This window comes from Choristoneura fumiferana, chromosome 22 (genome assembly GCF_025370935.1).
Source record: "Choristoneura fumiferana chromosome 22, NRCan_CFum_1, whole genome shotgun sequence".
In the NCBI taxonomy this organism is placed as follows: Eukaryota; Metazoa; Arthropoda; class Insecta; order Lepidoptera; family Tortricidae; genus Choristoneura; species Choristoneura fumiferana.
This window is the reverse complement of record NC_133493.1, coordinates 8,305,313-8,329,195: the sequence shown is the minus strand read 5'-3', so window position 1 is coordinate 8,329,195 and position 23,883 is coordinate 8,305,313. Positions and strand designations below refer to the sequence as shown.

Sequence of the window (23,883 nt, the reverse complement as noted above, 5' to 3'; positions counted from 1 at the left end):
CGCTCGCTCAATGAACAGATAAAAAATACCCTCCACACAACACTAACTTACCTTTTCTTCTCAGTTAAATCCCTAGCAGCCTTTTCATAACTTTCCTTGAGTTTGTCAAGTTTCTCCTGTTCTTTAACCTCCGTGCTGAGATATATCTTGAGCTCGGACTCTTTCAGTTTGAAGTTCTTGTTCGCTTCGTCGACTATACGTTTCAAGTCGATGAGTTTTGCTTGCAATTTGTCCTTTTGCTCTTGGAGACCTTGAGTTTTTGATCTAGAAAAAGAAGCTGTTAATTTGAGAACAGTTGAATAAGCGAAGTACACTTTTTACTAAGTGACGTCACCGACCCTCACTAGCTCACTACCGAACTTTGACACGCTTTGTTTGTCGTTTTTTGTTTGATTGACAAAAGAAATAACCTAACCATAAAAATTTCATTTTATACAAGCATTTTTTGCTGACTGTACTTTTTGTTGACTGTACTTGCATTGTCACCCAAACTACACTTGCATACCAAATTTCAAGTGGATGCTATTAACCGTTGAAGAATTCCGTCCTGCGGAGACGATCCTGGCTGGACTACCAGGATGTCACTACTAGATTAATGTATTGTCACGTGATTTACATAAGTATGCCAAATGTCAAGCCAATCCGACTACTGGAAGTTGATCGAATTTTACTTGCAAGATTTGACTACAGGCAGACAGACAGACAACGGGACAGGTGAAACTAAATAAAAGCTTGGAAAAAATACGTGTCTAAATACGTGTCTAAATATTTTCTGGTAATTTAACTGAAGGATCTACCCAATTACCTCAGTAGAACTAATTTATGAACAGCGTGTCTCATCACCGAAGCAACTACATGTTTATGGGGGAAGGAACAGTGGACGTCCTACGGCTGGGTCAATCAACTTTTTAGTGTCCCTCGTTGTCATGGTAACGTCTCCTGAGTTACTTATAAAAAGTATGATTTAATATTTATCCATCAAAAATTTGTTGTGACAGTTTTGAAGCACTTCCTTCATGGTTCATCTCCTAAGCATGCTAATCGTAACATTGCAAACATTTTTCCAACAAAGTGTACCTATCACTGACGTCTCCTAAGTTACGGGACAGAATAACTACACTGAATAGTTGATTGATCAGGCTGATGAGATGATGATGTCTCATTCTCTCATTAGCATGATTTGGTGTTGATGATGATGATGATTATTACCTGACGCTGGCCATGACAGTCTGTAGTTCTTCTTCGGCCTGCGCTTTGCTCTCCTGGTGTCTAGTCAACAGCTTCTCGCAATCTTCGATCTCTTTGGTGTTTTTCTCAGGGACCTGACGAAAATATCTAAGTAAATATTCACAATAAAGAAATATTGTACAAATAAAACTCACTATTAAAAAGAATCCCAGCAAAATAGACTTCCACTGCTGACTGTCTTACTATTAGTTCTACGATGTTTTTTTTTTATTATTTAAAATTGCTCACAAGTTCCAACTCGATGAGTTTTCCTTTCTCCTGCTCTAAGAGCTGCTCAAGATTCTTCTTCTTCTTCGTCCCTTGTGTGATATCAGCCTGAGCTGTCACTGTTTTCTTCTTGCACACCTGCAGTTTTTGTGTGAACTCTTCTTTTTTCTTGGACAGGTCGTCATATTTCCTAAAAAAGTGGTAAATAGAATGATCATTGATTTGGGTAAAGTACCGATAAGTCGGGTTACTTTAGCGCTGAAGATCTTTGCAGTCAATCTAATTACCATGTCAGATTTCCCCCTCGAAATAATGACACGGTAATTAGACAGAGTGCACAGATTAATGAGAATGTTTGCCATCGTTTTCTCAGATCTTTGCACACTAATTAGTATGTCGCTTTCCCAAGACAACCACACGTAATTAGACTGTAAACTGGTTGGTGCACAGATAAATAAGAAGAACCGTTGTACAGATACAATAATATTACTTACTGTGTGCCAGCACTCAACACCGTAGTTTTCTCGGCTAATTTTTCTTTGGCCTTGTTCAATTTCTCGTCGATGTCGGTCAACACTTTGGTCAGTTCATTCAGCGTTTCCGTTTTCCCCGCTATTATCTTGTTTGTTTCGTGGCTAAAAAATATTTGACATTTTATAAATAATTCTGATTAATAGAGTAAGAATAGGCATTAGGTAAAATTAACGAGAAACAGCGTGGGATACTCGATATCCGCCGTTAAAAATATTACGCCAATAGGATTAGTATAAAATATGATCCAAAGCTTTTTTTTTCACAAAAACGTATATTTTCTTGTGAATTATACTAACTATTATTTTTCAGTTTCATTTGTGTATTCTCTTGGTTTGAAGATGGCCAGATTGTTGCGTACAGGAAACACGGACCCAAGCGGAAAATCATTATGTTATAGGTAATACAAATGTGCGTAAATCTCCCCCTCCACACCTATTCAAACGTGGGAGGGGAGCGCAAGTCAGGATTGTAAGAAAATCTAGTCCATCATAAAGTTGTACAAACGTGCTGTACATAATTACTTGTCCATAGTTATACTATTCCATCACGTGAAACGGCAGAAAATCCTAAAGCAAAACTAAGCCAGAGGCAACTCCTGCTATACTTCGTACTTCGTTATCATAACATATACAGTAGGTACGTACAACCAGGCACCTATTTAATAAAAGTTACAAGTCCTTCAATTTTACATAATTATTAAGTGTCTCATACAAAAAAAAAGACAATTAAGTATGTAAAATTGTCGCAGTTGTAATTTTAATTAAACTTTTATTAAATAGGGGACTCGTCGGATTTCTTCGTTTTCCTGGAAGATTCAAATGAGAAAGAAAAAGAAAACCGACCTTTTGTTTCGAATCCCGAACGAATTAGCAAACCAGTTTAAGTGTACTCACATATACTTCTGCAACAGAGTGTTCCTCGTTCTAACGACCACGTTCGTCAGATTCAAATGTTCGACGGCCTCCCTCATTGGCTGTTCGAGTCGAACCTTCTCTTGCTCAACCAATCGCACGCGGTTAAGTTTCTCTTTACGCATTTCGCTGTACTCCTCTACTCTCACGTAGAGTTTGTCTATTGGTTCCTAAAACAGAAATTTATGGAAACTAATCTAATCTAATGAAAAGGGAAATTTTATTTTTCGAATTCTACTGAAACGACGAAAAGTATACAACATTTACAAACTAGGGCTGGGTATCGAAACCAGTTACTCATCATTCAGTGATTTACTACAGAAATGATACCTACATTAAACAGAGTAGGTACTTAGTATTACGTAAACTTTGTGCGTTTGTATAAAGGGTGTACCTAATCGTTGGAGTTCCGGAACTATTGAACCGATAGCAAGAAATCTGTCACTACAATACAGTACAGGTACTATTCCTGATTCAAATATCCGTATTACGCAGACGAAATTGCATGCAACAGATGCATTTGCCTTATATTTCTAGGTATGGTATGGAGCTCCATAGCTGTATTTTTGGTATCAGAAATAAAAATCCATCCGTAAACCGTAACCGTAATGGAATCCGATACAAAAATTTCGAATAATTTCGGTTAGAGACATGTGACAGGCTTTTGTTTTTACGAAGCCGGCCTTATACCATGAAATTTAAAGTTGGAACTGCGTGTCGTGCTGTTTCACTGCTGCTAATAGTATTTAAAATTAGAGTAAGAGAGATGATGAGTAGCATGGCACGAAGTTCGAATTTCGGATTCGGATTGCATTGTTTACAATTTCACATTTACGATTACTTAGATAAAGTATCACGTAAGTCTTACCTTATATCTAGATGTCCCAATAATGTCTTCCAAATATTCCAGCATACCAGATTCGTGCTCTGTCACGGCTTTAGGTTTCATCATGGCGATTTGTTCCACTTCACCCTAAAATATGGATCAAGTAAATAAGATATTGATACCATCTACAAATTTAAATACTTTTTAAACGCTATATATTTTATATGGTAAATATTGAACTATGACGTACAAGTCGATTCACAAGGGCATTTAAGCAGTCAAAAGAAAATTAATCTGGTTAATATTATTTACGTACGATTTAGATAAAATTGGGTATAATACCCGGTTCACAATATTCCAGTAAAACCGTTCCAGTAGTATGATACTGCGGTGCTCGATCGATCTTGTGTACCTCGTTTGGATTGTGACCCCGCAATGTATCGCTACTGCCACGATTTTACTGGTATAATGTGAACCGGACACACAGATAGTTTGAGTCCCGGGGAAGGACATAGGATAGTTTTTATCCAGGAAAATTGTATAGGTAATTCCCGCGGGATAGTGATAACCTGAAATCTAACGGCTAGTTATTATACCGGTTGTGGCCTGTAATATGAGCAAAAAATTAAAACATAGGTCATACTACGAGAAAATAAAAATAAATTAAATAATAAAATAAAATAAAAACTACTCCAGGCCCGTCCGCATCGTACTTGGCCCAAACGTACCCATCACCCCAGCGACATTGCCTCGTTGTATGGCCAACGAGACCCGCTGGACCAAGTACGACCCAGAACGGGGGTCACCTCGCCTGTCCTCAAGGAAAATTTATATTACACTTTTAAGTTTATACGAAGAAGCAATGTAAAGCAAAATGTTTGATGTTTGTAGCGTGACAGGCGACGTCAGTTGGGTTGGCGTACATTGATAGCAGTATTTAAAGGAAAATTCAAAGACTCCATTACTTTTTTTAAAGACGCTGAACTAATGTTGTTCAGTTTGACGAGGACGATCTATATATTAATTTTTTGCTCGTGTTACAGGCCACTACGGTATACAGGTTAAAATTATACTCTGTACCAATAATAATATTATTATGTTCAACAGTGAAAGAAAGAAGAAAGAATTTTCAACAGTGGACGTTCTACAGCTGATATGATGATGATATGATGCATACCTGTAGAATAAGAAACCGGTTGTGGTCCAAATCGATGCCGTGCGAGTTGAGCATCTTGGCGACCTCCTTGAACTGCACTTTCCTGCCATTCAGCGTGTAGTACGAAGAGTTGTTCGAGAAAGCCGTTCTGGACACGACAATCTGACTGTTAGGGACTACTGTGAAATCCTCACCTTCCTGTCAACAAAATTATAAGTTGAGAGTTTTCTTTTCCTTTCGTGATTCTCATTTATAAATCAGAGGCCGAATTGTCTAAGGCGCTGACGTATGCATACAATCGTATTCGCCGTCTCTTTCTATAACCTCATCCTATACCCTGTGTGATCCTATGATATTAGTAAATAAAAAATACTCCGTTCAGTTATTCTAAACAAAAAAAGGAAACATAAGACATTGACTAAATCTTAATTAAAATCTTTAACGGGCGTAACTAATAAGATCATCTTAATTATTTTACAAAACAATCATGAGCTAAGCATACGTAAAATTAAGCGCGATAAAAATTAAAAACTACAGTGCCGAGCCCATTAATGTATAAAAAATATGGAAAATCGTGGGATTAAAGCATGTACAGGCGAGATGGAACTTATGTAGGTACTCTACTTCTGTCTAACTTCCAAGTTTGAACTTATGAAAATTGACAGAAGGCATCAAGTGTCGGCATGGTATCACTTCGTAAAGAAACAGCTGGTCTAAGTAGCAAGGTTGTTTAAAAATCAGCTCGTCCTATCCTGTTCGTGTCGAAAACTTGCACGTGCTTGAAAAAACATAGGTTAAATTAGAGTTGTGTCAAGGCGCAAGCTACGCGGAATAGGAGTTTCGCGCAGCGGAGCTCCGTCGACCTTGATTCATAGAATTAACGATGAACGGAGACCGACTAGACATTATGGGAAGTTTTAAGACCACTTGCTACTTGGAGCAGTGCTTCTTAGACTACTTGCTACAGCTGATATTTACACGAAGTGATTCTAACCCGAAGTATCAATGAACTAAATTCATGGGACTAAAGTGACTGCGACCTGGACTTTACATTATTTTATTTAATATTTTATTATTCATGGGCCATTTAACGTGTATGAAAATTAAAATGAATCTTTGACAAATTCAATCAAAGTATGACGGTGATAAAATAAAATAAACATTCAATTTAATATGCTTCATTAGGAAAAAAACTATAAACATTCTGTCTACGTCACACGTCATTCTGTGTACGTGTTGTGTCTGTGTCGTGTATGGGATTATAATTGGACTGCCAAATAATAGTAGATTGTTACACCAAGCAGAAAGTCATTTATTATTGCACCGAGTGCCGATTTGGAGCCCAAGCATTAGCGAGGGCTTTAAAAAGCACGAGGGCAATATAAATTACTCAATGCGAGGTGCATAATCTGCTTTTCTTTCAACTATTACTGGCATAGTAGACGAAAAAAAAACTCATGCAAAACAATTGATAGGAAAGAAATGTCACTAGCACTCGCTGACTCAATTTGTGTTTACATTCGCACTCTCAAAAAATGACCATGGAAAATTCGGAAGGTTCCGGCCAATTTGTTTTTTTGCGGAGGTCCAATATCAATGCACTAAAACCATTATGTAATAGTATGATGGATGGCTATGTTTATGCAAGAAATGTGTGTTCATGCAGTTTCTCCACCTCCACTACCTGACCTGACCTGAGTCTAATATCTGGTAGCATGGTTGTGTAGCTCTGAAGATGAGCTCTGGTTGAGTTCGAAACGCGTCAGTGTAGTGTGGTGGTGGGGATAGTTGGGTTTGTGTGATTTGTGTGTTCTTACAGTGTGGAGGTGGAGGAACTGCATATCAACACAAATTATGAACTGTAGTGGGCACAAGTGTATCAATATCTTAATTAATATTGAGCTTGACTAATTATGTCCTATATATTTGAAGTGTGCTAGAATTTCAGAACTGCATTTTGTGAACTATTTAATATGAAGCTTGCAGTCGTGTTAGGTAAGTTTTAATTTAATTAATTATTAAACCAAATACTTTGATTTACGATATTAATAAATACGCAATCAAGTGCAAAATTATGTATCTATATTCAAGCCACTCAAAAATATGACCACGTCTTTATCACGTGGGAAGAAAAATGAAATAATGCATTTTAATTTGTTTTATTTTTTTATAAAGAGTCCTACCTATTTTTTAAAAGTTGGATTAGTTTATATTTTTACACTCGACTGTACTAGTCACCCAAAAAATACCTGACACTTCCCATTGGCCCTAGAAATAAAGTGTATCAAAAATTATACACGCTTTTTGTGTCAGATATTGGTACATACTTAAACATTGTTGTGTAGGTAGATTATTAGATATCACGACTGAACAATTTACAAAAACTAGTAATTTTAACCCGCGACCGTTTTTCAGTGTCCTTGCTGGGGCTGCTAAGGACCGTGTACACTTGCCCCACTTGCTTCCTGGAACCACCGTGCGACGCCTTCGGAGGCCCCTGCCTAAAACCACAAAACCCCGTGGTGTTTCTAAATGTACCAGACGTCCGTCCAATAACCCAACCGATCCAACAGTTCCTAACCCCCATAGTACGTCTGATATATCCCCAACCGCCTGAAGTGAAACCAGATTTACAACCAGTGCCAATTCCTTTAGTTCGTCCAATTTACCGACCGGAGCTATCTCCCCTTGCACCTATAGTTCGTCCAATTTACCGACCAGAGCTAACTCCCCTTGCACCTATAGTACGTCCGATTTCCCAACCCGAGGAAAATCCTCTTGCAGCTTTAGTTCGTCCAATTTACCGACCAAGGCTATCCCCCCTTGCACCTATAGTTCGTCCAATTTACCGACCAGAGTTATTATCTCCCCTTGCACCTATAGTTCGTCCAATTTCCCAACCCGAGGAAAATCCTCTTGCACCTATAGTTCATCCAATTTCCCAACCCGAGACAAATCCTCTTGCACCTATAGTTCATCCAATTTCCCAACCCGAGACAAATCCTCTTGCACCTATAGTTCATCCAATTTACCGACCCATTGGTCCTTTTATTCGTCCAAATTATTAAAGAACTATAGCGATCTCCCCTTGAGCCATGTACTTTTAGTCTAAATACGGTATTTGCCAACTTCTAATTTGCCATATCCTGTATATTATTATGAAACATTAAATAGAACATTACTTAGCAAAAAATAGGATTAAAATAAAATCAATCGCGATTTTTCTTAATTCTGTAGGTTTGGCTCTTTCTAAAACACTTTTCTCTACACTCTGCACGCTTAGCTTGTAAGTCTCTCTCTCTAATCTTGAATTTCAAGCCTTTCTAACTCTCTTATTAAAGATAGCTTAGAAATTGTTTTTCCATTATATACTAACCAGCATTTTCAAGCTTTTATTTATAAAATAGATATAAATTAATCAAATACCGTATTGTCAACTATTAGAGCGATATCTTTATGGCCGTAGTATTCGACCTAGCCCGAATGATTCTTTCTCGGAAATATAAAAATTCATCAGCTACTATTACTATTCCACTACTACTATACTACTACTGCTGCTTCTACTTTTTCGGCCGTTCCTTTAGTTAAATAGTGCCTGAGTTTTCTGGATTAAAATGATACCTACCTTCTGCCAATGGTATTAAACCCTTTATGCCTGGTCATCGAATACACATAGAAAGAACATTTATTTTTGTATCATTACAAAACCTAACACTGCCTTGCACTACTGTACAGTGAAACACTGCTCTTGGTTCTTGGTCACATCGCAAAATCGCGTCTGACGCGCGTTTTTCGAGCGTATGTATTTATGTCCATTTCTTTGGTCCGCACTGCAGCCTAAACGGCTGGACAGATTTTAACATATGAGGTATCATTGGATTCGTCATAACTGTAATATTTCAACATGGCGTCTGCGGAAAAAAAACATGGCGGAGGAATTAAAAAAAAAAAAACATTTTTTGTGTTGTAACAATATGGGTATCAAATGAAAGCTAATAAAAAGCCCATTCTAAATATATATGGGTTATAATACTTTTTCTCAAACATGCTCGGAAATGTATGCGTTAATGTCACGAAATGGAGACACGAAGTTTCTCATTTAAGGCTCCCTACCACCTCCCTACATAACTTCTTGGCCTAGGCCATGAAGTATGTATGAAAATCCATTACTGTCCGATGCTCTAACTTTTTAAATTTGCTTACTAACATTAAACTACTCTGTAAGCATTTGCGATATTGCGATGCGATGCCAAATGCGAAAGCGATGCGATGCGATGCGATGCGAAGCGATGCGATGCGAAGCGATGCGATGCGAAGCGATGCGATGCGAAGCGATGCGATGCGATGCGAAGCGATGCGATGCGATGCGATGCGATGCGAAGCGATGCGATGCGAAGCGATGCGATGCGATGCGATGCAATGCGAAGCGATGCGATGCGAAGCGATGCGATGCGATGCGAAGCGATGCGATGCGAAGCGAAGCGATGCGATGCGATGCGATGCGATGCGATGCGATGCGATGCGATGCGATGCGATGCGATGGATGGATGGATGTATGGATGAATGAAAATATTTCCTCACATTGTTTGAGAAAAGCACTACACAAACCTCGGCCAGAACAGGGATTGCTGGACTCATTTTATGACTCAGTCTACCCCGAACTCGTCCATCAATCCCTTACTTCATGGCCTCTGCAGTAATGTACTATTAATGTACCATTTTCATATACATATCAAAAAAGTATAAAATAAAACATTAAATTTAAAAAATCAAAAACCCGACTGCCTTAAAAACTAAAAGGAAGAAAATAAGTATCTAATTTAAAGTTCAAAAGTCGGGACCTATTTAGATCGTGACCAGCTCAAAAATTCTTAGTACCTAATTGGTCCCGAATGTTGAACTTTAAATTAGCTACTTAACAGAGTTCTAGACCACTAGGCTTATTTTCTTCCTTTTAGTTTTTAGGCAGTCTTTTTTTTTTGATGTTCAGTTTGTCTTGTTGCAAAGATTAGTTTGTTTTATTTATAATACATATGTGTGAAGATAAGCAGTGTATTTTGTACATTAAAAAACTCGTCTGATGTTATATGAAACTCACTTGTCCGTTCCGTTTCATACCACATTCGTATTTCAACTCTTCGCATTATGTAACAAAATCTCAAACTACTATTGGGCGTATGATCGCGTCGCGTGAAATATTTTCTGACTGATTCAATATTTTCATCGGACGGATTTTCAAGTGGATCAATTAGAATAGGGCTTATTTGAAAAAGTTTTTAGAATTCACAGAGTACAGTCGTGAGCAAAAGCTAGTATCTTGAAGTTTCATTTAACACTTAACCTGCGCAGGCACGGAAATCAGAGAAGGTGATTCAGGCAATCAAAGTAGTTACGGTACTAAAACAAAATCACATAAGGCGTGGAAAAACTAAGTACTTATCAAAAATACAAATGCGATCATATTAATGTTAACATTTCGTTGTATTTTTTAGACCAATTCATTGAGGTACATCTCTATTTTTACGTGGAGACCTGATAAGGAAGATGATTATAATACCTATCCATTTATTTTGTAGAATATTTGACTTCGTAACACAGACCAAATAAAAAGTAAGACAGTTCTTCGAATGCATAGTGGGGCCAGTAAAACTACACCTCTCCGTGTGCTGATACTCGCACGCACACACAATATACCTCACTTTAGAATGGTCTTTACTTTTTATTTGGTCCGAAGTTCGCGCGTGTATTTTATTGAGCTTGACTAAAAGCACTCATAAAATAAAGGAGATGGCTTTAAATACAATGCGTGGTTACATTCCGTATCTACAGTGTTTCAGCTGGTTAACATGGTACTAGCTGTAGTCAAATGTAAGTAAAGCTCTGTATATGTTTTACTAGTATTTTCAATCTGTAATTGTAATTTATTAGCGGTTCCACCTAATCTATGTACCGTTATTTATAATTTAAGAACTTATTACTTTTTTGGCGAGGCACGCCTTCTTCCCAACGGATAACCTGATGATGGCCAATTTCGATAAGTGGAAGGCCGAAGGCTTGCTATCTGCTTCATATGAACTTCCGATTCAGAAGTAACGCAAAGATTATTAGCAACATGTCCCTTTTGAACACGCTACTGCAGCTCGCAGTAAATCAATAGGTTTAAGACGTATATTTTTTCCAGTGACCCTGCTAGGGTTAGCTCTAGGAGCCCCCGGTTCGAGGGATACTGCCTGCCCTCCAGATCTTGCAGATGGCCAGGTCTGCGGCAGCGACTTCAAGACGTATGAAAACGAATGTTGGATGCGGTGCGAAGGTGCAAAACTACTGTGGAAGGGAACATGCGAAAATCCAGATGCTCAGCCAGACAGCTGGGTTGTTCATCCAGTTAATGATACAGAGCATCCGACGCCTATACTTCATCTACTCGAAACAGATGACGACGATCACCAGAGCCCTTCAGTTCAGCCAATTAGTCCATCAACGGAAGATCTACATGAGCCCACGGGTCGACCAACTGATCCAACTCCAGGAGATCTCCAAACATTTACAGTACACCAAATAATCCAGCGCGTAAGGCATCCCCAGACATCTAATGTAGGGCCAATTTACAAACTAGTGATAACACCAGGTGGAAATCTGGTACTGCCGAAAAACCTATTCAAGGGTAAATCGATTAATCGTAAAAGTCCTCGAGAAGACGGTGTAGTTCCTAGAATTAAAGGTATCTTGGCACCTTATATTCTAGAAACTAAATCCTCATTGGGACCCGACACGTCTATATTCCGAATAGGATCCAAACCGGTCGAGAAAATACCTCTAGATACGTCACTCTTCTCGCTACTGGGTCTGCCTTTTCATTAAGACCCATAAAATGTGTATTGTACAATAGGTGTCACTGGTGTCAAGAGTGTTCTAACAGTTTAGTTGAATTTACGCTAATTATCACGAAATATAAATGTAAGTTAAATATGTTTTTCATTAACCTTTACCATACGCCATACTCGTACCATACCATAGGTATACTCTCTTTAGGGGTAGATATTTGTAATAACTGTAGCGTGATAAGACTAGGCATGGAATTGACAGATATTTATTTATAGCACTAGCTTTTGCCCGCGGCTTCGCCCGCGTGGAATTCGGTTATCGCGCGCTGTTCCCTCGGGAACTGTGCATTTTCCCGGGATAAAAAGTAGCCGATGTCACTCTCTGGCCCATAAACTAACTCTATGCCAAAAATCACGTCGATCCGTCGCTCGGTTTCGACGTGAAAGACGGACAAACATACAAACACACACACTTTCACATTTATAATATTAGTATAGTATGAATAGTATGCTCATGATGATCTATGATATAAATAACAAGATAAATTGAATTTGAGATTGATACTCAAAGTAATATCCTTTATAAAATTAGCGTAACTACTCAAAATAGAAAAGAAAAACAGTGACGTTTCTAAATTGGCGAAATTTCCTAATCTCTTAGTCATGTATTTCATACGTATGGCTAAATGTTTATTAAAATGGCTAAAAGTAAATTATAATTTGAAAGGCGTAAATTTAAACAAATAAAGAATTCAAATCGAAAAACCGTTTTACTTATAGGTAAGTAAATTAAATTTTCATGATAGCGCTATGAATGAACACAACTAACAAAAAATAGAAATCCGAATAAATAAATGGGCAGAACTTTTAAAATAATTATGACTATTTCTCAAAAAGTTGTCCACTTATTTAAAAAAATCTGGCGCTATTTCACCACACAAAATAAGTAATATTGTTTTTAAATATATACAAAACCTGTGGTAAAAGTGATAAAAGGTCAGATAATCTTTGTTGTTGGATCCAATAGAAAGTTTTGATGTAAATAGTTATAAAATTACGATTTTTTTCCTCACAAGAATTCGTGATGTTTTCCTGACGTCAAGAAATTTTGTATGTTTTATGACCTCGTCCTTAGGGTTAATAATTTCTTGACAAAACTGATTTCTTGTCAATTTCATGACGGGACAACTTTTTGAGAAATACTCTTATTATTGTATAATAAAACTTGTATAAAGAAAGTGTAATTTAACTAAATGTATCGCTAAAAAATAAAGCTGACAATATACAGTCTCTAACCAGGGGCTTTAAATCCAAGGTTCGATTCTACTTGCATAACTGAGCTACTTTTGTTCTGCTACTTTTTAAAAATGACAACCAATTGATTAGGGAACCTAACTACGAAGCTTGAGGTCCCGGGTCCGATTCCCGGCCGGGGTAGGTATTTGTATGAATAATACGAATGTTTGTTCTCAGGTCTTGGATGTTTAATATGTATTTAAGTATGTATCTATCTATTTAATAAGTATGTTTATCCGTTGCCTAGTATCCATAGTACAAGCTTTGCTTAGTTTGGGACTACGTTAATTAGTGTCAAAGTGTCCCATGATATTTTAGTTATTCATTTATTTACTTAATACAAAATTGACAGCACATTGATAATGATAAATGTTTATCAAAGAGATGTCAAATAATTGTCAAAAAATATGTAGGTAAAGGCCCGGGCACCGGACACCGCCATGTCTGATACACGGATTTATATTATATTCGAGGAACAAAATTATCTAAATTAAAATTATTTGTAAAAGTTACAAAACAAAAGTAGCTTAGTTATGAGAGTATATTATTATAATCGAGCCTTGAATTTAAAGCCCCAGGTCCAAGACACCCTGTATTATTCGTAGGTATTACAAAATTTTACGAAAACAGACTTAAATTAGGTAAATCGGAGTTGTTAAATATTCAATTCGGAATGAAATATTTCATATATTTAAGAAATTCATAAAATGGCAAGTGTGTCGTCCAGGCGCAGTGTATGGTTCACCATAATAACATATTATACCGAGTTGCCAATCAAATAAAATGAATAAATGAAAAATATAAAACAATAAAAACACAGTACCCATATCAAAACAGACAGCATTGAATCTTTGTCGAAAAAGTTAAAATCAGTTTTCATCTAAATACAAATGATCTCTTAATTAAGTAATAATGTGACGAAACTGTTGAATGATTTACCTGTGTGTGAGTAATGGTGTGTTGTGTTAATGATGACGCCATTACATTACCGCCACACCATGGCATAAAAGAGTTAAAAAAAAACATCCTCACATTACTAGCAGTATATCGGTAGATATCGGAAGTTCCCCATACCTATATCTTTTTTTTTATCACTTCATTGGCGTGATTAAAATGAGTAAGTAATGAATGAAGTACGCATATATGACCCATGTTCTATGCCAAATTTTCATTCCTAGCAAATCTTTGAACTTTATTTGTTAGGGATGCCAAATTACATATTTTTTTTTAGTCTCTGAATTGAGTCACGAAGAGGCGAACTCGAGCATGGGGGAACTATGAATGAGGTCTTCTTGTCGACTACGAAACCCTGAATTCATTTATTAGTTACACATTTACTATGCGCGAGTCCAAGTGTATTTATTAATATAAAGCTTGACTAATTTTGCTCATAAATTTAGTAGAAACTGAAACTGAAATATAAGGCGAGATTATGTTCGCTTGTACAGCATTACAGTTCTGAGAGTTCAAGATGAAACTTGCTATAATCATATGTAAGCTATATTCTAATTATTTTTATTATCTTTTATTAATTAATAACAGATAAATTAAATATTTATTTATTTATTTGTTTAGATTATTTAAATATTTATTTATTTTTTATTATTTAAAACTGACCTGCAATCGACCTTCATCACCTTGCTATCTCACTCATCTATTTACGTGCTGATGAGGCCGAAAATATAAATTCTGTCTGTACCGAGAATCCAGCGGCAGCGTAGCGTGTCGTGCTACGTGGCGTAGTGTGTGAATAGCCCTATACCACGCGCCATATAAATCTGCCTAAAAGTTCATTACTTAATACTCAGTTTTGACGCATTTTTGAGATACATTTTTTTACGCGACGTCTTTACGTTACTCCCGGATTGTGTTCGAATCGCTTAAGGGTATAGTGCCTATTCAATTATTGGAATTATACCTTTATAGTTTTTGTGTTACTAGTCGGGGCAATGAACTTTTAGGCAAAGTTAGGCGGCGAAAGGTATAAATTGTAATTATCAGAATGATGGAAACAACTATCATTCCTTGATATTGTTATTGAATGTACACTGTTTCTCTACATTACATAAATAAATCTAAATTATGAACAAAAAAAACTTCTCCATGGTATTTTTTGATCTGTCCAAAAACATTATTTATTTCTTATTTGTCATCAAATATAATAATGGGATTAATTCCTAAATCTTCTTCTTAAGATGCCTCTCCGACCAGCGAAGGTTGGCAGTCAGTTGTAAATATTTCTTCCTGTCTCTCGGGAGGCGAAATAGATGGGCAGCACTCGCGATGCCGGTCCACTCCCGAAGATTCCTCAGGCAAAACTTCTTTCGTCGGCCTACGTGTCTTTTGCCAGTGATTTTGGCCATCATAATGAGCTGCAGATACGCCATTTTTCTTTGACGGATGATATTCCAAAGACATCGTTTCTCGGTGACACGTGGTAGGACCTCTTCATTAGTCATAGTCACCCTCTGTGTCCAGCTTATCGTTAGAATGCGTCTATAACACCACATCTCAAAAGCCTCTATCTATATCTTCTTGAGTTCTTTCTTGATAGGACTCGCATCCGTATAAGAGGATTGGCCAAATGTAGCATTTAAGAATGCGAGTACGCAGACTATTTTGAGACTCCCAACTGATCAGTACCTTTTCCCTGGCATTAAAAGAGCTTCTGGCGATTTCAATGCGGGTTTAAATTCAGTGTCAAATTCCCGGTCTTCAGTCAACCAGGTACCTAAATATTTGTACTTCGTAACTTTTTTCAGTCTTTGTCCCGACACTGTTATTACCGGGTCCTGAGTACGATGTCTTGACACGGTCATGACCTTGGTTTTGTTCATGTTCATGCTAAGCCCCGCTCTTTCGCTGCACTCGTTCACCCATGAGACGATTGTCTGCAACTCAACACTGTGTCATCGGCATGTCCGTTAATTTTGACTCCAAAATCAAGTTCATTCAGGGCTCCACTCATAACAGCTTCCGAGTAGTGGTTGAATAGGGTGGGAGACGGGATACATCCTTGCCAAACTTCCCTATCCCTAAATAAAGAAATATATTAATAGTATTATTCACTATCGTTAGTCGACTGTTTCTAATTTGTATATTAACTATATTAAACTATTGTAACTTAGATTATTTACACTAAAAACCGTGTTTTTTTTTCGAACAAAACGTCATAATTTACGTCTTCTGAATCGAATCGCTATTAAAGCTCTCTTCTAATGGAAAGACTTTTTGTTTGTGTCCTTGCATGCAGTTCCTTCAAGTCCGTGTAATCGGTGCGACACCTTAATATAACATGTAGGTATTTTACGATGTGAAATTGCTTCAGGTATACCTTGGCCTGGAGAGACTACATTGCAGCATACTTAATAAAAACAAATCGTTTGTCCACTCTGTCGTTATGGGAGCCCATGGGATCGCGGACGTTCATCTATGTCTATGATGCTACCCGAATCCAGCGCGACACCTACCCTAACTATAAGTTTCAATTTTCTTTCAGTAACCCTGCTCGGGGTAGCTTTGGGGGCCAATGCAATGCGTCCTCCTCCTCTATGTGGCTGCCCCCCAGATCCTCGAGGAAAGGTCTGTGCAAGCGACTTCAAGACCTATGACAATGAATGTATGATGCATTGTGGCGATGGGGAGATTCAAGACAAGTGCTATGGTGGGGTTCTTGTGATATATTCCCTGATTCGGTACCAGCGCCAGTGGTACATCCCATCACGCCTGTGGTAAATCCTTACGTACCTGTGGTTCATCCCATCGGGCCTGTGGTAAATCCTCTTACACCTGTGGTACATCCAATCTCGTCCAGGCTACCAGGGCCTGTGGCTTCAAACCCTTTCTTCGGGTAACCATGGTTGTTCAAATAAATAACACTGTTTTAGACTATTACGTATAAAAAAAAAATACGCTTGGTCAAAGCAGCAGAGGGATAAAATGTGTTGTTTTTTTTACCACCGCCGCCTTTCTTACTTAACTATACGAAAAAGGAAAATTGTTGAATCTTATCCTTTCCTACAAGAGATAAATGAAGATTTCTTTACATTTCTGCCGCCGTAGTGTGTATATACAAATCCTTAGTTAGTTACTAATATAAATGTGAAAGTAACTCTTGTTTGCATGTTTGTTACCTTTTCACGCACAGCTGAACAGATTTAGATGAAATTTGATAAGAAGATTGTTTAAAAACCTGGGCTAGACATAGGATAGTTTTTACTCCGGGAAATGGCATAGTTCCCGCGAGATAGCAACTAACGAATCCTTAGCAGACGAGGTCGCGGGAGAAGTTAGTTTCAAATATTAAAGAAAATAAAGAAAACCGTCAATTTGTATCGGGCCACGTTCATAATTCATACGTTGGTCCTTAACATGTAGGTAAGTTCAACTTCGATACAATGTATCTGCTGCATATTACCTAGGTAGTGCCACGAGAGTTGAAGTGAATGATTATACACACAGCTACATGAAGTACTGATTGCATACCTAAAAGTGAATGAAATAAATGAATGAATGTCAAAGTCCCGTTGTCATTACATGACATGTTTTTCTATGCGTAACCTCAGCTCTGGTGGTACCGTCGAACAAATTAAATTGAAGGGTGGAACTTTTGTGTTTCGTATGTCATGTTGACATCTCATACATTTGTCAATGAAATCATAGTGAAATTGATTATTAAAAGGTTCCACCCTGGGTCATGATTCAATTGTTCGATTGTACCTATATCACGATGAATTTTTTCAACATAACATACCCAAAACAACCATTTAGCTGGCAGAGAGAAGGGTGAACGGTCTATTGATGTTGAAACGCAATACCGAAACAATTAATCTATTTTAATTTCACCTGTACTTAACATTTAAGTAATTAGTATAACCAGGCATGACGCACTCCACATTTTTAATATGAAGCTACAAGTACCCGACGGCGTCGTTTGAACGGACAATGACACAGGCTCACAGTCGGATTGCACATCTGTGAGTCTGTTGTCACTGACGCCATGAATATTATGTCGAAGTCAGCCATATGTAAAATTTTAAAAGCCTTATCACACTGCGTTTCCACCAGAGATGTGCGAGTGCGAGGAATGTTTGTCATAAACCGATAGAAACGCTTCACTTACCTATTTTCGCTCCGCCTAGCTGTTTCTACAAAAGACACAGAATAAGCAGGCGCGGCGCACTCCGCGATATAAATAGGTGCGATTTCTGTGAGTATCAAAACACCCCACGCCGGCGTGGGTTAACTCACTAGGGCTATGAGCACCGCCCGGCCGGCACGCATGCTCGCAGTCTCTCGCTCGAACTAGTCGCGCCGCGTAACGCTACGTGTTGCTGTGTGATTTTCGTGAGGATATTAGAATATCTATCAAAAAATAGCGTGGTGTTTTGGGATTGATTGAGCGATTTTTGGGATGAGGAGTAGGTTTATATTTAAATTGTACAGTTTGAGCGCTGAAACAGTATATGTATAGCCACACTAAACAGTATGGAAACTACATAATGTTATCTGAACATGATTTTTTTTTTGTAAATTCATGAAAATTATAATATAATATTTTCTATCCTGTACATTACACTAACTAGCCCAATTATGTTCGAAACCATATTAAGTGCGAGTGCGACAAAAAAAGAACATATAGGTAATTCGCGATGTACCATGCCCGCCCACTGCGGGTGTACAAAGCCTTTGAGGCAGCCGACGACGCATTCGGCACGCGACCTTGTACAAATATCAATTTTGTGACCGTCGGAGATCGTAGGCGCGTCAATTTAAAAATGCTAGAAAACTAAGTATTTGTCCGAATTTACTTTAAAGTTATATGGATATGGAGTATTATTTTTTCATTGATTTACAACCCTATCCTAAACCAAAACGTTGGTGCTGAATAATAACGACCTTCACGCGCAGCACTAGAGTTCAATGTTGCTTGGTGGTGCGCGGTGATTTTGCTAATGAAAATAACGTAGGCATATAAAATGGCGGCTTTCGTCAACATCAAAAGAGAGAACCTCACAGAACACACCCTCACAGGACAGAAGCTTCACTGCCGTACAAAAGTGACGTTTAGGCATAAGAATCGTGTCTACTGCTCGCTTCTCTGTCCATCGCATAACTCGTATTCACTCGCACGTGGCACGTGTAGTGGAATAACACACTCTAGAGGGGCCGGACATCTACTTGTAGCGGAAAATAAAATCGCGGAGTGAGCCGCGCCTGCTAGATCTGCGCTGAGCGAGGATAGTTAGATGTAGCGTTTAGGAACTAGAAAAAGAAAATACCTACATTTCGTTGCTTAAATACAAAAGGGCCACAAGTAAAAAAAAATGTTTTTTTCATTCGCAATAATTGCATTTTAAATGCTATTTAACGTGCAACTAATTGCAATAAAAATAAGAATATTTTTGTTTTATTTGTGGCCCTTTTGTATTTATGCAGCGATTTATTCGCAACACAATACACAAGTAAGTACAAATAAACAACACGAAGGTAGTATTTTTTTTATTCGACTGGATGGAAAACGAGCAAGTGGGTCTCCTGATGGTAAGAAATCACCACCGCCCATAAACATCTGCAACACAAGTGGTATATCCCACAAAACTTACAATTACAATTCTACAATTGTATAGTTACAAGTTTGTAATAATACAAGTGACATATTTGTAGAGGAAAATTCTTACAAATATGTAAATTGTAGCTACAATTCTACAATTTATTGTATCACAAAACTTTACATAAGTATAACAAATGTTTTTAAGAAAATTATTAAAAATATTTAGTTGACAATTGTAGGTTTAAGATTTTTGTTACAGTTAATTGTAATAATAAGTAAACATATATGTAGAATTGTAGCTACAAGTTTACAATTCACTAAACGTGTGTCAAGAGGTTGTAATTGCAACACAAATTATTGATTCAAGGAGAATACTTTGTTTCACGAAATGTTTAGTTCTAGTGGCGGTGATAGTGAAGAAGAATTAATTGTAAGACTAAAATGAGAGAGAGAGTCTAAAATGGTTAGTTTAGCTTGCAAGTCCATTGTAATGTCAGTTGGTTTGGTATCTATGTACGTAATTAATGTAATTCTTGCGTATTGCGTATTAAGTGAAACTACCTTCAACATCTAAGAAGCTAAATAAATTGATACATATTTGTATACTGCAAATTTGTAACGAATACATATTTGTTGGTACATTTTTTTTAACAATTTCTCAATTTTGTGGAATTGTGCACTTGTAAAGTTTTGTGGTATAGGGCACAGGGGTATTGTAGATGCGTTGCCAACCTAGAGGCCTAAGATGGGATACCTCAAGTGCCAGTAATTTCACCGGCTGTCTTACTCTCCACGCCGAAACACAACAGTGCAAGCACTGTTGCTTCACGGCAGGATTAACGAGCAAGATGGTGGTAGTAATCCGGGCAGACCTTGCACAAGGTCCTACCACCTGCAATGCAATGCGTAATTGCGGTTGTGATTGTGAATCGGACACTGGCTCAGCATAATGCTGAAGCGTAAACAAACACCCCAGCGCTGATTTTCAGCCAGCAACGTTAGCAACTACGGCCCAAGCCCTCTTTCTGAGAGGAGTAGTGTGCCCTGCAGGACGTATACCTACAGGCCGAGATGATGATCTGACTCTTCTTGATTCTTGATTTCCGATAACTTCTTACGACAGACGGCTCCGTTCACTGATAGACACTACCAGTAATTAGCTTATAAACTAAATAGAAAAAAAAAAGTTTTTATTCTTAAACATTAGTTGTTTACGAATAATTTGTAAAATTCACAAACTGCAAGTTGACGTGACGCCTGAGAGAGACACAAAAAATACTTACTCACTTTTTTTACCTTCAATTGCTATGTACGAACTATAAAACGCTTTTGTTACACAATTTTAAAAATCGTTATAAATTATTCATCTTTTACGGTCTGCTTGCCGCGCATAATTGTATTAATTTCTAATTTTATTATACAGTACCTAAGAGTCTTACCTTACGGTAATAGTACATTGTGTCTTAAGGGCGGTAAATACAGAATTACGAACTATATAGAGTCTATTAGAAGCCCGAAGTCGAATAATTCCAGCACCGCCCGTGCGACATACATTGTTTTTCATCACATTTGCGAGTAAAATTGTATATTTGTAAAAGAAAAACTAATATTTTTACAAAAATTGCCGATACCGCTGACTGCGCTCTTGGCAGCGCCAGCTCTGCGCGCTGCTGCACGCCATGCAGTAACAAACTCATTTACCGACCTTGGGCTTCATGACAAGAAAATTAGTACGGGCAACGACTCTTTACCGACCACGGGTTTCATGACAAGCACATTAAGGTCGAGGGTTTTATTTGGGGGGTTGCAACCAAGGTAGCCTGCATGTTACGACACTGTTTACGAGCAAGTGTGATGAAATAACTATTTAAGTATTTTTCTTTTCGTTAATATCTTTGAGCTAAGTACGGACAGATGGGCATGGCTAAATGAAACGATTAAGGGTTTCTCGTGAACTAAGGAGCCCTAAAAATCACTCATTCATTAGTTACACATTTACTATGGTTATTTTTATATTACCAAGTGTTTTTATTAATTTCAGGCTTGACTAACGTTGCTCATAAATAACACAGAATGACTTAAATATATAACGCGGTTATATTTAATTGTGCAACAATTCTGTTCTGGGAGTTCAAGATGAAAGTCGCTATAATCACGTGTAAGTTATATTCAAATTATTGTTTTTTTGTTTAACAATATTCTATGAATAGGTATTTACCCACACTATGATTATTTTGGTTATTTTATAACATGCTTATCATCTCTATCTCTCTCTGTCTCTGTCACTCGCAGCATATATTTAGGCCCATGACTGGGCAAAAGCCTCTCCTATTGATCTCACATCTCCCGATCCAGAGGCCGTATTGTCTAATGCCTCCTCCAGACTACTCGCGAAAGTCCTCGACGAAGTACTCAGGAAAGTTGACCGAAGTACCGACCGAGTTGACGAAGTGCCTCTCCACACCTATAATCACCTGTCATATTCGCCTAACCTCGTTCAATTTCGCGAGTAATCTGGAAACAATCTTTTTATTTATCGATTAATTTTTTTAAAATAAAAATCATAAAAATATTTTGGCATAATCAGTCTTTAGTGAATGATCATTTTAGGAATAAGATTCGATTAATATTGTCTGTTCGAAATTACTATGTGAAATTCTAATATAGATTTTTCGCTTACGCTAAATAGTATTGACACGAGAGTAAGAGATACAGTCAAGGGCAAAGATATCGACACGGCCAAAGTTACAAACACTTAACATTAAGGCCGTGTATACATATTTGCAACTTTGGCTGTGTCGATATCTTTGCCCTTGACTGTACCATACGAACTGCGGATTTCGATTACTACGGTAATTTCTTCCATCATTGTAATTACATATTGAAAATACGAGCTAGAAAAACAAATCAAGAACAGATCGATTTTTAGAAAATCAATCTTCTTGAACTTCTTTTTGTGAATCGACTTTTCAGGCTGGCAATAAGTAACAAAAATTAAATCTAAAAAAAGTTTAACAATGAAGGAATTGTGATTATATGCAATCGTCTTAACTATTTTTCAAAAAATGTTGATTGGTTTCTGAAGTGATGATAAATTCGCCGACCTTTTATCACTACAGCAGGTGCTGGCAATATTTCAATAACATCTTGGTAGTCCACGTAACTTATATCTTGTTCATCAAGACGGAATATCTTTGCATCTTTCTTCCCAATTACCCGTAGAAACATGACTTTCACTTCTCCATCTTCTTCAACAGGAGTCAGAGCTTTGCAAACATACGAAATACTTCTTTTTCTGGAATCATCCGTGTAAACATTCACACATGTAGAAAATCACCAATCGCAATTCGGTCTGAGCTAGTGGAAGCTTGTGGATTATCGGTTTCATTAAGTAAAGTAGTCGAAGAAATCATCTCCCTAGTATTTTCTTTATTGCTCCTTACAGCAGGCATTTCTTCGCCGTCAGTATCCGAAGAACCGTAAATAGTTTTATAAACACTCGACCTTGGCATTGTATTCTGAACCTCTTTAAGTACGGCATGGGAACTAAGTGCCATATCGTCGTCTGAAGAGTCGTGTATTCTAGTTGGTTCCATGACGCTTGTGCTGTAAATTTGTGGATTAGACAGTCACAGAAACCGTTTTTGCCTAATCCACAGAAACATGATAGGTTTGTACTTCAAAGTATTACGATTTTCCGTAAATATTTGGTGAACTTTTAAGTTCCAATCAGTCTTGGGATTGTTTTTGGTAATGAATCCTGAATGTCTTTAATACATTGTTCTTCTATTAAGAGAGCTTTATTTTTGCGGTGTGTTTCAATTTCTAAAAAAAACTGATCAGCATTTGAAATATCTTGCCCTGTTGCTATTATTTTGTCAGCAGTAACGCTTCAGGAATCCACCAATCCCATCTGCTGGGCCCTTCCCGTGCCCTGCTTCAAAGAATGACCAAGTTACTGCCGCAAAACCGAAATCGAAATATCTGGTGCACAGCAAATAAAAATTTTGCTTCTGGCGATACTGAGTGGACGGGCCATCAGAAAAGAAATGTATTGTATCAACCAATGTATATTCATTTCTGATCCATTGCATAATAGGCTCCAAATGTGCCCAAATAGCGGCAGGCTGGTGACAGTTGGATGAGAATGGTGCAGAAAGAGTGAGCTGTATATTTGGTATCAGGATTGAAAATGTATACCATAACAGTATGTAAAGAGACTTGCTTCCTAGATCCACCGAAATGGTGAGACTGGATTTCTTCATGATATTGCAATTAAAGTTCTCACTGAAGTCAACAACTATAGCACATTCATTGGGGTTGGAGTT

The 23,883-nt window shown here is 37.6% G+C and overlaps 2 protein-coding genes and 1 pseudogene across 2 annotated transcripts in view; 1 reads left to right on the top strand and 2 right to left on the bottom strand.

Annotated features, from left to right (window-relative positions):
* Nucleotides 1-23,883, bottom strand: part of glu (structural maintenance of chromosomes 4-like protein gluon) — a 70,324-nt gene that overhangs the window by 14,508 nt on the left and 31,933 nt on the right. The window contains exons 3-9 of the mRNA XM_074104895.1: nucleotides 4,904-5,080; nucleotides 3,769-3,873; nucleotides 2,883-3,070; nucleotides 1,950-2,090; nucleotides 1,477-1,645; nucleotides 1,210-1,322; nucleotides 52-264 (exon numbers count right to left, since the gene is read on the bottom strand). Coding sequence (XP_073960996.1) covers nucleotides 52-264; nucleotides 1,210-1,322; nucleotides 1,477-1,645; nucleotides 1,950-2,090; nucleotides 2,883-3,070; nucleotides 3,769-3,873; nucleotides 4,904-5,080 — 1,106 coding nt within the window. The remainder of the gene's footprint in view (nucleotides 1-51; nucleotides 265-1,209; nucleotides 1,323-1,476; nucleotides 1,646-1,949; nucleotides 2,091-2,882; nucleotides 3,071-3,768; nucleotides 3,874-4,903; nucleotides 5,081-23,883) is intronic.
* Nucleotides 10,707-11,849, top strand: LOC141440390 (uncharacterized). The gene is made up of 2 exons (XM_074104898.1): nucleotides 10,707-10,750; nucleotides 11,064-11,849. Exons 1-2 carry the CDS (start codon nucleotides 10,729-10,731, stop codon nucleotides 11,741-11,743), a joined length of 702 nt encoding a protein of 233 aa, XP_073960999.1. The 5' UTR covers nucleotides 10,707-10,728; the 3' UTR covers nucleotides 11,744-11,849.
* LOC141440141 (uncharacterized) overlaps nucleotides 21,940-23,883 on the bottom strand; it is a 3,454-nt pseudogene continuing 1,510 nt past the window's right edge.